The sequence below is a fragment of the Gouania willdenowi genome, chromosome 9 (assembly GCF_900634775.1).
Source record: "Gouania willdenowi chromosome 9, fGouWil2.1, whole genome shotgun sequence".
Taxonomy (NCBI): Eukaryota; Metazoa; Chordata; class Actinopteri; order Blenniiformes; family Gobiesocidae; genus Gouania; species Gouania willdenowi.
Window position 1 is genome coordinate 41,758,402 of NC_041052.1, and position 15,003 is coordinate 41,773,404.

The window sequence follows — 15,003 nt, forward strand, 5'->3', positions numbered from 1 at the left end:
AGAGTTGGTTCCTTTGGGACCCCAACGTAGTGTCCATCTTACACTGAGAGGAAGGAGACGACCTCAGCTCCTTAAGACTGAGAGACAACAACAAGCTAGCACTGGATTTATATCATTGGTCAGAGCAGATGTTAGAAGTTTGGAAGGGATTCTGGAATGTTCTAAACCAGGGGTTCTCAACTAGTTTCACCCTGGGACCTACATTATGCCATGGTCATTTTTTTTTAGAATTCAACCAACCAAATGTTGTTTTTCAAAAATAGCTGTTGAAAACAAACATATGCACTTTTTTTTAAAAACATAAATCTATATATTTTCCTGTGCAAGATACATTTCACAACCTGCCTGTCAAAAGAAAAGTTTCTTTCAAAAAAAAAAGACAAGTCTAATTTGAGAGATATTAAGTATTTATTTATTTTTTGACCAGCTGTCCGTGACCCACCCAGTACAGGGGTCCGGACCCACCAGTTGAGAATCACTGTTTGTGTTAAAATATGTTGAATTAGGCACATGCTACCTTTAACAAGGGTTGGATGTGTTTGGTGTTTTTAAGTAAAGCAAGAAAACTAACTTTAGGGTGTTATGGTCATTTTTATATTCATCATCATATCCTCAAATGTATGTTCATGTGTACAATTTGTCATGTTTTAATACATGACGACTCCATTAATCTTTACACCTTTGAACAGCTGAATCATGATTAAACAGTACAGATCGTATTATTCTCAGTGCAGCACAGTCTCTGCCAAGGCCAGAATCTCTGCTCACATGCAGACATACACTGACGCACACACTTATCAAGACAGATAAAGACTGGAGCAGAACCTTCTCATAACATCTTCATCATCCTCCAACAATTCCACTATGGGCATCTGACTCCCTCCCTTTTGTCTCTCACTGTTGGGACCTTTTCTTATCTGTATAAAAAGCTTAAGCTTTGAAACTGTTGGAGCGGGGCGCGGCACTTCCTTCGGACGTCCGCCTGGACGGACGCTAATTTTGTTTCACTTTGTTCCATCTTGTACCTTTTTACTTAGCAATAGAATAAACTTTTTATATAAAATCATCAATGCTTCTCCTGGATTCCATCATTCAACCAGAGCAATGAATCATGTCACTAAATGAGGTCAACCGTAAATTCTGCCGTAACAAGGGCTGGGCAATATAACAAGATTCAAGATATATCGAGTTTTCTATTTTGGCGATGTAAAACATTACAAAATCGCCTGTATCGAGATATATACAGTATATATATATATATATATATATATATTTTTTTTTTTTTCCCTGCTTATTTTGTGTTAAAATACCATTTTTGAAAAGCTTAGTTAGTCTTTTTGTGTCTTTTGTGTAATTTTGTTGTTATTTTGTGTATTTCTTTAGGCTGTTTTTATTGTTCTTTTATGTATTTTGTTGCCCCATTGTGCATGTTTTTCACCTTTTGTGTATCTTGTAGTATTTGTGTTCTTATTTTGTGTAGTTACTTTTGTGGGCCGCTAGTTGCTCATGTTAGTGATACATGCACAAGTTATTTTTCTTTACCAATCTTAAAGCACCGTGATGATATTTTAGCCTGTGTAACATTTTGCATCAGCAAATTTAACCTTGAATTGTGTTTCTGGTCAGACTTTTTTTTAATTAAAATTATCACGATTTTTATCGTATATCATCATTTTAAGAAAAAATATCAAGATATGAGTTTTGGTCTATATCGCCCAGCCCTAGCGCCAACACATTCTCACTCTGAGGCCTTTAGATAATGGGAGGATGTTACAAAAATGTCCTTTATGTCAACGAAGAATAAACGTTAGATGTTCACATGCACCTTCCCACAGCCTCGTTTATTACCAAAATAAAACCATGTTTGGCTATATTAAGGCTCTCACCTGATGGACCAGCTGGGTGGTGGTTCTCCACATGTCTGATGAGTGACCTCAAAGGATCCAGGACCTCCTTGGCTCGTTCTGCTCACATTGGTTTTTACCAGGGTTCCAGAGGCCTGTAGCGTCTCAGTCTCTGTTTTATCTCCACCTGTCTCGTGCTCTCTGCTGAAGTCCTCTGCACACAGCTTTTCTAATTCAGGCATACTACGCGCCCTGTGCTGACGCAAGCGGCTGTTTGGAAGCCTTCCTTGTTTCCTTCGTAGCACTGGGGGCGTCTGTGGAGCAGTGACTCCTGACAGCTTCTGAACACTCACCTCTGGAGGTTTAACAAAGAACGGTGAGAAGGTGGCGACAGGAAAAAGATTCTCCATATATGAGCTGAGGCTTTTCTGCCGTGCCCGACAGTCCCCGTTATTGACCGAACCGATATAACCAGCAATCCTTTGGTTGAGTGATGCACTGTAAGTCAAGGCGAAGGGCTGGAGGTCGCTGCTTTTAGAGACGGGTTTGTCAAAGTTTGCCAGATTTTCAAAGGACTTGATCTTATGTCGTACAGAGAAGGGATTGTACTCTGCAGGGAGGGCCATGTCCGTGCAAAGACTTCGTCGTTCTGTTGGCCTGGGGTGTAATTTAGATGTGCTGGACTTCAGAGTCTCAATGGGTTCTAAGAATGGACCAGGTCTAGAGCTGCTGTGATCTATTTGTGGAGACGCTGGATTCAGAATAAAGTCACCGTTGGTTTTCTCTGCTGTGTGATTAGGAGAACAAACAGATGATAACTTGGCAACAGTGTGGTTGTTGTGTGGGTGTTTTAAAGTCAGTGTGTCTCTGTGTGATGTCGCTGGAGATGAAAGTCCAGATGAAGAAGACAGTCGGACTTCTATGAAGGATCTTTGTGTGACAGAAAGAGACGATCCAGCCATCGCTCTGGAACAGAAGTGGATGTCTTTTTCTTTGGAGAGTTGTAGAGTTAGTGACGTAACGCCTGAACAGTCCTGCTCAAAGGGAATGGTTCTCTTGGGTAATGAAAGAAAGCTGCTCAAACTTGACTGGTTGGTGGTTTTTGAAAAACTGGATGTAGTTGGTGGGTTTTTAGTGGAATTAGGTGTGTGTGAGGAAAGTACACTTTCAACGCTGGGCACTTTGGGAAAAGATTCCTGCTTTTTGACTTTACTGCTGATTATCTGACCCTTCTGTTTGGTAGGACCACTTTTAACTTTAGGATGTAGACCACAGTCCAGATCAAACAGAACTCCTTTGTCCATGGCATTAGTGCGACAATCCGAGGTCTTTTCTCCTTGAAACTCACATGTCGACAATGTTGCATCTGATTTGCTGCTTGAACCTGAGCCGTCACGTGGATTCAGTAACAGTGATGTGGTTTCTGAATGGTTTCTGTAGATGCTGAGGCACGCAGGGCTAGATGGTACACAGGCTTTACCTGCAGCAGTAACAGAACCCTCAGTAGAAGAAGAAGAACAACGACTGGGTGGAAATCTACTGCTCTGTTCTGACCCAATGCAAGTCTGATCCAAGTCCTTATTTTGATTGCTTGCGATCTGTAAAGGTGGCGACCCATTGGGTAAGAGGTTTAGGTGGTAGCATTCACTGGCAGCAAGATGATTAGCCTCAGGGAAGTAGAGCTCCACCTCCTCTTCATCTGAGGAGGACTTCACCACACCATCACAGGTATGGTGCGCCTCACTGGCCTTTGGATCGTTGGCAGGGGCGGAGTCACTGTTTGAGTCACTGCTATCCTCTGTTGGGTACATGTGCAAACACTCTGTGTTAGAACTCTCCACGATACATCCATCAAACACAGCAGAGTTGTTCTTCCTTTGTTTAGAATCAGATGGAATTTGGTCCATTTTCTCTGATATGGAAGAGTCAGAAAGACCATCAGCCCTGTCCTGTGGTTGGATGTAACAGCTGGATACTGGCTCAGCTCCAGTTGGATGGATGAAACAGTTGGATACTGGTTCAGCTCCAGTTGGATGGATGAAACAGTTGGATACTGGTTCAGCTCCAGTTGGATGGATGAAACAGTTGGATGATGGTTCAGTTCTGTCCTCAAGAGATGCTCCAGTTGGTTGGATGAAACAGTTGGATGATGGTTCAGTTCTGTCCTTAGGAGATGCTCCAGTTGGTTGGATGAAACAGTTGGATCCAGTTGGTTGGATGAAACTGTTGGATGATGGTTCAGTTCTGTCCTCAGGAAATGCTCCAGTTGGTTGGATGAAACAGTTGGATGATGGTTCGGTTCTGTCCTCAAGGGATGCTCCAGTTGGTTGGATGAAACAGTTGGATCCAATTGGTTGGATGAAACTGTTGGATACTAGCTCAGGCCTGTCCTCAGGAGATTCTCCAGTTGGTTGGATGAAACAGTTGGATACTAACTCAGCTCCAGTTGGTTGGATGAAACAGTTGGATCCAATTGGTTGGATGAAACAGTTGGATACTAGCTCAGCCCTGTCCTCAGGAGACGCTCCAGTTGGTTGGATGAAACAGTTGGATACTATCTCAGCTCCAGTTGGTTGGATGAAACAGTTAGATTCAGTTGGTTGGATGAAACAGTTGGATACTGGCTCAGGCCTGTCCTCAGGAGGTGCTTCAGTTGGTTGGATGAAACAGTTGGATGATGATACAGCCCTGTCCTCAGGAGATGCTCCAGTTGGTTGGATGAAACGGTTGGATGCAGATGTTTCTAAAGAAGTGTGGACAGGTGATATAACATTGTCTTTGTTGGCGACAGGAAGTGAAAGGTTGGGATTTGCGTTGGTTGAGAGTTTGTTGTTTATTTGAGTCTTTTCCTCCACAGGTGTCCCATGCTGAGTACAGTCATCTAGTATACATACATCTTCACTGCGTCGCTCTGAAGGCATCTTCAAACTGCACAGTTGATCTACAGCTATAGGAGAAAGAAAGTAGAGACATAAAACATGTACTTAACATTTGCAGCTAAAAACTGAGTTTACACATTCAGAATGGAGTATTCAGCTAAAAGTTCTGTTTACTTACTGCAGCGCTTCTCAAAGTGTGGGGCACGCCCCCCTGGTGGGGAATGGAGGTATGACAGGTGGGGCGTGATAAACAGGAGGATATAAACCTTTCTCCATTGACAATAAAGAGCATTAACACTAAACAAAACACCTACATACAAAGAAAGTAATAGTGAATAGCCTAAATATTAAAAGAGTATTAAATTATTAGACTGCTTTAGATATGTAACCGGGAACTAAATGTAAAGTGAAACTAAATTGCAAAAATAATGACTTACGTCACCATGGAAAGTGGAGCAGAACAATAAACAAACTCACTGATTTAAAAAAAAATAATCCTTTTTTGTTTTTCTTAAACGTTTTGGCACAGATTGTAAACAATGTTTGGTTATTTCCTGTATTTTTCACTGCTGCACTTTTTGTTTTTTAAGCAGGTAATTAGTTTAATTTTGTTATTGATTAATTATGAAATATGCCATTTGGGGGACAATGGGAGTAGGTGGGGCTTGAAAGGTCACATAGTGTGTAGAGAACCACTGGATTACAGTAATAATAAATGTGTGAAATGGTTCAGATTAGAATTCTTCATGTGACCTACAAATATGTCATTTAGTTTTATTTATTAAATTATTAAATGAACATTTCAAAAAGTTGTATTATTAGATCTGTGGGTCAGATAAAAATACTTAATCAATTAATTAATCAATTACAATTCAATTACGATTACACTAGCAACACCTTTTTTAATTTACAATTACAATTATGTCATAATTGTAAATCATTATCAATTACATGATTATATTTGACCCCAACCCTGTATATAAGGGAATACCAAGCTATTTGCTTTACACCAGGACTCTTAATGGATCATTTTCCACATGCAGATGTTCACGTCAACAGGAAGTGAATGAACAAAAACAGGAAGAGTCTTTGTTGTTTCTTGCAGCTGTTTGTTGAACACGTGTAAACAGAAGCATTGCTGCAGATGAAAGTACACTAACTTTTGTATTTAGTTTGTTACAGAGCAAAATAAGCTGAGGAACAGTAACAGAATGACAAAAAAAACATACAAAAAAGCATGAATTCATGAGCATTTAACATGTGGATCAAAGAGAGCAAATGAAGTGTAAATGTTTAAAGCAGTAAATGTTCCTGCTGCACTGATCACATGCACTAGTCTACTGGCTAAGCTAGGCTAAACTAAGCTACAGTGATCACTGTTGTTATAAATAGTCACCATGGATAGAAAGCCAGATGTTTGCAGGAGGATGTTGTTGTTGTGGGGAAGTGAACGAGGGGGGGTTGATCCTACATCTTAGGTCAGCGTAGAAGAAAGAGGAAACATAACGTAACGTTCTATTGAAATGAATCAATAGCATACAAACCTGCACTAGTGGCTCAACATTACAGTGTCACAGAGAATGTTTGATGGTTTGACTCCGTAGATTTCCCCTTATAGATACCCTACTCATCAGCAGAGGTAAAAGTACTCACGTTACTGTAATTGAGTTGCTTTTATGGGTACTTGTACTTTTTTGATTATATTTCTAAAGAAGTCATTTTACTTGTACTTGAGTAATCTTGAAATATTATGACTTCAATCTAATAAAACTACGACTATTCTCAAAATTACGACTTTATTTTCATGAAATTACGACTACTCTCAAAATATTACGACTTTAATCTTTAAGTATTACGACTCTGATCTTGAAATATTGTGACTTTGATCTTGACATATTACGACTTTGATCTTAAAATATTATGGCTTTGATCTAATAAAATTAAGTTATTTTCATGAAATTATGACTATTCTCAAAATATTACAACTTGAATCTTGAAATATTATGACTTTCATCTTGAAATGTTGTGACTTTGGTCTTGAAATATTATGACTTTGATCTTGAAATATTATGACTTTGATCTAAATTACGTTATTTTCATGAAATTATGACTATTCTCAAAATGTTTTGACTTTAATCTTGAAATATTATGACTTTGAAATACAAAAATGACAGCTATTTTCATGAAATTATAACTATTCTCAAAATATTACGACTTTAGTCTTGAAATGTTATTACTTTAATCTTGAAATATTACGACTTTAATCTTGAAATATTATGACATTGATCTTGAAATATTATGACTTTGATCCTGAAATATTATGACTTTGATCTAAATTACATTATTTTCATGAAATTATGACTATTCTCAAAATGTTTTGACTTTAATCTTGAAATATTACGACTTTGATCTTGAAATGTTGTGACTTTGATCTTTAAATATTATGACTTTGATCCTGAAATATTATGACTTGGATCTAAATTACGTTATCTTCATGAAATTATGACTATTCTCAAAATGTTTCGACTTTAATCTTGAAATATTACGACTTTGATCTTGAAATATTATGACTGAAATATAAAAATTACAATGTTATTTTCATGAAATTATGACTATTCTCAAAATATTACGACTTTAATCTTGAAATATTATTACTTTAATCTTGAAATATTACCACTTTGATCTTGAAATATTCTGTCTTTGATCTTGAAATATTCCGACTTTTCTAAAATAATGGCCTTATTCTCATAAAATTACGACTATTTTCATGAAATTACGACTCCATTCTTAAAGTATTACGATTCACCACTTTTACACTCAAACCAAGTCAGGCTCATGCTTTGAGATCATAGATAGCTCTGTTCTATTCCTTTCTGTTTGATCATGTTCTAAAGAAGTCTTCATCAACACATCTGTGCAGGAGTTTTATCAAACTCATATCATAAATCCTTGTCTTACCTGAAACTGGTCTCTTAACCTCTAAGGAAAGAGTCTTGGGAAGGTTTTGCATGAGTTCACAGATTTCCTGGTAGCTAGAGGAGCACACTAATTTATTCCCAATTTTGACGATCTCATCTCCAGGGCTCAGTTTACCAGAAGATTCCTGCAAACACGTGAAAGTTGATGACAATTCAACACAGAACAATATTTAAATGTCCACACGTTCAAAAGCTGTGTTTCCATTACTCTAGGAAATACGCAAAATCTAAATAGTGCAATAAAAACTAGTAATGGAAACACCTGAAGAGAAAAAAACGCTCAAATATTGCTAAAAAGTTTTTCCGCTTTCATGAGGAGGTTTTTCAGATGTTTCCGTATTGAAATGTATCGTTAGGCTCATGGGAAACACTTTTTACACACACAATAAATATCAAATAACTGTATACTTTATAGCCTGGCAGATAAGTCAAAAAGATGTTCACTTCTATAAGAAAGCATGAAAATGTGTACATGAGGATTTTTGAGTATGCTGAATACATTTTTAATGGGATCCACGCTGGTAAACCAATGGTTCCCACTCAAAATCAAGAAATCCAAGACAGCCACCATTTTGTCATAACTTTGGTTCTATTTGACATAGAAACATGATCTCAGTGAAGAATGACAGGTTTTCAGGGTCAAGGATTTCAATAATATATCTTAAAATACGGTAAATTGTGCTCAGAGCAAGATCCAAGATGGCCACCACACAACTTTGGTTCTGTTAGATGTAGAAACATGATCTTTGTGGCAAAATGTAGGTTTTTGGGGACAAGGATTGTGATGAAATGGCTTAAAATACTGTAAATTTAATCCAGAGCCAGATATAAGTAGAGTTGTCAAGATACCAAAATGAGTAGCCATGATACTATACAGACTAAGTATCACCATTCCAGGTAATATCATGATACTGAAGCCTTTTTTTTTTTAAATTCTTTTTACCATAGAGGATAAAATACAATAAACAGGAACTGATTCCCTGAGAAAACTATATTTGTGCATTTTCTGGGTGACGTTACTGGTGTTTTATTAGATTGGATGTGATCCCTCCTATGTATATAATTGGTAAATATTGTTTGTACATTGTAAATATCTCTGTAAAAAAATAAAAAATAAAAAAAGATCGCTCTGATTCCATGTGGAAAAAACAAACAAAAAAGTGTTCCCCCTTTGGCTCCTACAGCTGGTGACAGCGCCTGCACAGTCGATCTCCTATTGCTTTACCGTCTCTGCCTTGTCTGCTGAAATAGTTCCTTATGGAAGTTTTGGAGTTTGGTTTTGTGACTGTAAGCCTTGCACGTGTCCAGGTGAGACAGAACTTTAACTTGCTTGTTTTGAAGCAAGTTTCTGTCAAAGCGGAGCTGTCTTCATGGAATTGGTTCTCGCCGACAGAAACACACAAACATCATATCTCTGTACGTCACCAGTAACAGGCAAACAGCCAATCAATCAGCAGCTGTGGAGTTCGGTTGCCATGTTGGATTGTTTTCAAGTGAATGGCGTGTAGTGAGTTTAGACGGTGCAGTGAGAAGCCGGGAGGAGAGTAGAGGCTGCCGCTATGTAGCGGAAACTGGTACCGGTAGTATCGTAATATCGTAATATCACAACGATATCGTAATATCGTTGTGTAGAGATTCTAGTATAGTAGGAACCGTTACAATTTGTGGGTACAGTGCAACTATAGAGGTAAGAACAACGTTTTACACATAAAGGGTGAAATTGTAATTTCTTTGCAGCCACAACTGTGTATGACAAAGATGTATTTTAAAGGGTGAACAATTGTATTTAATTCCTGATCTATTTTCATTTCTTTCTCAGGAAAATTATATCCATTGTGATCCTAGTGCATGTATAAGCATTAATCTGATGATGTGTTTATTTTGCAGCACTTGTAAATAAACATGTAAATGATTAAACTCTGTTTGATGTAGATATCTGATTAATATTTAAATGAGTGTAACACATGTTTCACTTCTTTTCAGAATTGAAGTGTAAACCATACCAGCGTGCTCGCCATTAAAAATGGATTCAGTTACTAAAAAAACCCATATACAGATGTTCATGCTTTCTTCCATAAGTAAACATTTGAGCCTAATATTGTTATATACTGTATCTGCCGGGCTAATACATACACTTTTTCTGGTTCATAAAAAAAGCAGAATAAAAACATCTGAGGTGGTGCACTAGTCACTGTGTGCACTAATCCTGGCTACTCTTTATATGTAACACACTTTAATAAACATGATCATGAACTAATTCTAGAAGGAAAGAAAATGTCTCTGGGGTCACTGGACATTTGTGATATAAAAATGGGGTCACAACTAGAGCTGCACCATTATGGCCAAAATGACAATCACAATTATTTTGATCAATATTGTAGTCATTATGAGCACAATTCTTTATCATGTTTTTTTATTACACACAACCAATATGTGTACAGTTTACAGAACAAAATGAAGCTTTAAATTAGAATAATACTACAAATGTTTATTTAAAGTAATAGTATTTAAAATGTACCAAAGACTAATGAAATAAATACATTAATACATAGTGCAGAGCCCATATTTTAAATGTAAATATTGCAGACGATCAGATTTATTTAATTGTTTCAACCAAAATCGTGATCCCGATTAAAATTCAATGAATTGTGCAGCCCTAGTCACCACCCGTTAAGAACCTCTGACTTAAACAGAGTGAAAAAGCACCAGACGTACCCGTTGTGCTGCCCCCCCAGGCTTCAGCTCAGTGATGATAACTTTCAGAGGTGACGACATGATCTCCAGGTCCAGACCAAACGACTCCTCTTCACTCCGTGTTAGGGTCACATCGTCTATGGTGCACACCCCTGCCAGCTCACTGGGTTCCCCCCTCCTACAGACCGCCTGTGTGGGCCTGTGAGGGGTCTGTCTGACCTCGGGGGTCTGAGCTGGGACCACCTTGTGCTGCAGGGCCAGGTTTGGTGATTCAATGCTCATCATACTTTTAACTCTCATCACTGCTCTGTGTTCAACCCTGGGGGAGTGTTTGACCTCTGACTGTCCAACACCAGGGGGTGGGGGGTGCTCAGTGCTGCTGGGGGGGCTACACAACACCGGTCCCACATTAACCTGACCACTGAGTGAGGGGCTCTGGTCACATCTCTGAGCATCACCGTCTTCACTGTCCACGTCCAACGATGACGTTGAAATGACCACAGCTGATTGGCTCCTGGGAACATGAGGGGCCTCAGTGTGATCTTCATCCTCATCCTCACTGAGTTCATCCTCAAAGCACATGAGTCTGCGCTGGCGGAGGAGGGGGCTTCGCACAGAGGCGGGGCTAGAAACAGCAGGGTGGTGTTGGACAGCCCCCACGCTGCGACTCAGGGGGCCAACGGGCTTGTTCAGGGACGCCTTATTCTCAACCTCTGCTGAGAACACAAGAAGTAAAAACATTTTTTATCATAACATTTACTCAATAAAGCGACTATTCACTGTAACGGAAACAGAAAGTTATTTTTTTGTAATTAAAAGTACCTTCACCCTCTTATTATCCTTGGGGTCAATTTGACCCCTTTTATTGTTTATCATTCAAAAAAACAATAGTTGACATAATTTTTTGCATATAAACATATACAAACTTGCATGGCAGCTCTTTATCCAAATTATTCCTCAATGTGCTCTGTGTGTGTTGCAATCTGCACGTTCTCTCTCTCTCTTGAAAAAAATGTCATCTTGGAAAAGGTTTGACTGTCAATGAGGTTTTGGAACAGCTCTTTCACAGTAAAAGTGACATAGAGGAGAATGTGTCTGAGACAGAGAACTGTGTTGAGGCACAAAAACTTGGTCAACACTTTTCTGAAAATCATTTTCTGGAGGCAAATATCCTTAGGGTCAGATTGACCCCAGGATACTGACCCCTGGTACTACTGACCCCTGGTATTACTGACCCCTGGTATTACTGACTCCTGGTACTACTGACCCTGGTACTACTAACCCCTGGTACTACTGACTCCTGGTATTACTGACTCCTGGTATTACTGACCCCTGGTACTACTGACCCCTGGTACTACTGACCCCTGGTACTATTGACCCCTGGTATTACTGACTCCTGGTATTACTGACCCCTGGTATTACTGACCCCTGGTACTACTAACCCCTGGTACTACTAACCCCTGGTACTACTGACCCCTGGTATTACTGACTCCTGGTACTACTGACTCCTGGTACTACTGACTCCTGGTATTACTGACCCCTGGTATTACTGACTCCTGGTACTACTGACTCCTGGTACTACTAACCCCTGGTACTACTGACTCCTGGTACTACTGACTCCTGGTACTACTGACTCCTGGTATTACTGACTCCTGGTACTACTGACTCCTGGTACTACTAACCCCTGGTATTACTGACTCCTGGTACTACTGACTCCTGGTACTACTGACTCCTGGTACTACTGACCCCTGGTACTACTGACCCTGGTACTACTGACCCCTGGTATTACTGACTCCTGGTATTACTGACCGTGTGGGTGTGAGCAGCTATCATCTAGTGAGGTGTTGCAGCTCTGCAGGTGGAGGGCGTCATCACTGATCATGGAGTCAGACAGGAAGGTGTGGCTGGAGCTGTCCTGGGAGAAGTACTGAGATAGTTCTGTCTCAGAGCTCAGAGAACCCTGGTTTCAAAACACAAGTTAGAAAACAGGGAATTTACAAGCACACACCCTTTACACAGCACACGCACACACACACACACACACACACACACACACACACACACACACACACACACACACACACACACACACACACACACACACACACACACACGTATTTGAACTATCAAACTCTACGGTAATAAAAAAAACAATATACAAGCATTAGGGCTAGAAACGTACACTGCAACTAACGATTTGATTTGAATCCCGATTTTTCAAAAAAGAAACTTAAATCAAAGATTGGGATGTAATGATGCACTAACTCATCCTATTATCAATTTAAATACATAGAGATCATATTTTGGAGAAAAAAACAAATTAGTCAAAATACAGATACTTATTCTTTTATTTAAATTGACCATAATTTTTAAAACTGAACATATTTTCTCCTTAAAACCTTCTTACAAACTGTTTGAATTCATAAATCAAAATAAACTGAACATTTTCTTCATTTCTATCCATACAAAGTTGAACAAAAATCACTATTTTTTTTTAAAAATTATAAAATAAAATAAACATAAGCAAAGATTTCAAATGATAAATACAGTGAAATTCGTTTTTCAAAGTGCAGTTTATGTTCCTGTAGGAAACACACGTTGGTTGTGCTGTGCTATGTGTGTTTGTGTGTGTTTGTGTGTCTTTGTGTGCGTGTTAGAATATATCTGTACATCCCTAGTGAATATTGACTAACTCACCCTACTGGCAGGCTCCAGAAACCTCTTCATGGTCCAGCTGAGACCAGGAGAACCATCAACCTGTGGATCCCTCACAGAGGACTGAGGACTCTTACAGGAGGATCCTGTAGATCACAACATGATTATTAAACATGTGAGAACAAACATTTTAACATCATATTTTAATCACCACAGCCTAAAACATGAACATATCAAACCTTGGGAATGGAACGAGTGTTTGTTTCGACTCATTTTCACAGTAGACCGAGCTATAACGTGATCCATCTCCTGCTCCGAAACCTACGAAAAAGACAAAAAAAACATTTTGTTTATATATTATTTTCCTTTTTAGCTCATTGTTCCCATTGAATGCTGACACAGCGGAATATTTAAAACTGTTTTCACAAGTTTGTCCTAAATCCATTGAAATGTCCTTATTAGTAGATCTATGTCTATGTCATTATTATGAACCATATTCATTTTATTAATAATGATAATAATAAAGATTCAAGCTTTATTGTCATTTGGCCAAACATACATAGTAACGCAGACAAGATGAGAGAACGTTTCTACAGGATCCAGTTAAATACACACACACACACACACACACACACACACACACACACATTCCTGAGATGTCTTCATAGTTAAACATGTGAAAGTTAAATAATATAAGTGAATAATCATTTAAAATGCTGAAAATAAAAAGGAAGTACTAAAATTAGATTAATATAACACTGTATTCATGGAGACTCATTACAGAAACCACTGTTCATTCACACCAATCAAACCAGTGGTGGTAAGCTACATTATAGCCACAGCTCTACTGTTCCTGATTAATTCATGTTGTGATTTGATTGAAAACATTGATTAGCTCATTGATTGTTCTTTTCCAGTACCATCAGTTATTTCTAGTCAGAAATTCCTCTGAACACTTACTTTAAGGAAAAATCTGTTTTTAGATATTTACAATAGTTCTGGATTTATCAGTGGCTTTTAAATACAAACAGATGTTTATTATGACTGACTTCCTGATCAGGGTGTACCCCTCAACATGTACCAAACATGAGCTGAGAGAGACACAAACAGACCCTTAAAGGAGAGGCCTGTGCAGAAGATGAATAAACGCATGTTACACCCAGGATCATGTGTTTTACTGCTGTATTCATTTGAAAGTGTAAATATCCTGGTCCTTACTTTGGGGTTAGGATGCCTGCTAATGATGAGACTGACTGGTCCTGGTCCACATTCACTGAGGATGGCGTACGCCTCACTGAGAGCAGCATGACGTAGGCTGACTGAGTCCACCTCCAGGATCTGATCTCCTCGACTGTAGGAGAAAATGTGACATAAATCTCTGAAATATCAACAGCAGTTGTTTTAACCTCCAGCCACTTTGATCCTAACATCACATACACATCAAAAACCTTTTTCTAAGCTTCTACAGGACCTACATGGATCATTTACGTCAGGCAGAAGCTGACTTATCCACAGCTGTGCTACAAATGCTTCCACACGTTTGAGAACAAGTGTGTAACAGTTTAGTCTTATTTTTGACCAATAGATGATGTATTTTGGCTATTAATAAACACATACGTATCTATTTTTATTCAGGTTTTTGCTGTGCCGTGTGTAATGTTATTTTTCATTCCACTCTTTGATGCCGTTATACATGTGTGTTTTGACCAATCAGAATGATTGACACTGTGTTGTAAAGCTCAGAACCTGTAGAAATTGGTGACATCAAACACTATGGGGGTGGGTCTTAGCCCTGGCCAATCAGAGCTGTGCTGTCATTGGACGGATTTCTCAACTGTAAAGTTGAATGTTTGTAATGGCAGTACAGTATCTGTCTGATGATATGATTTAGATTTATCAAAATAAGGAGTTTTATACACATTGGAGCAACTTTTGATAAGAAACAACCATTTG

At 38.7% G+C, this 15,003-nt stretch overlaps 1 protein-coding gene across 1 annotated transcript in view; it reads right to left on the bottom strand.

Annotated features, from left to right (window-relative positions):
• The window catches only part of pdzd2 (PDZ domain containing 2), a 68,651-nt gene that overhangs the window by 3,809 nt on the left and 49,839 nt on the right, over positions 1-15,003 (bottom strand). Inside the window, 8 exon segments of the mRNA XM_028456353.1 lie at positions 1-77; positions 1,887-4,791; positions 7,682-7,826; positions 10,417-11,111; positions 12,205-12,355; positions 13,093-13,196; positions 13,290-13,371; positions 14,269-14,401. The exon segment at positions 1-77 is cut by the window's left edge and continues 41 nt beyond it. Of these exon segments, the coding sequence (XP_028312154.1) occupies positions 1-77; positions 1,887-4,791; positions 7,682-7,826; positions 10,417-11,111; positions 12,205-12,355; positions 13,093-13,196; positions 13,290-13,371; positions 14,269-14,401 (4,292 nt within the window).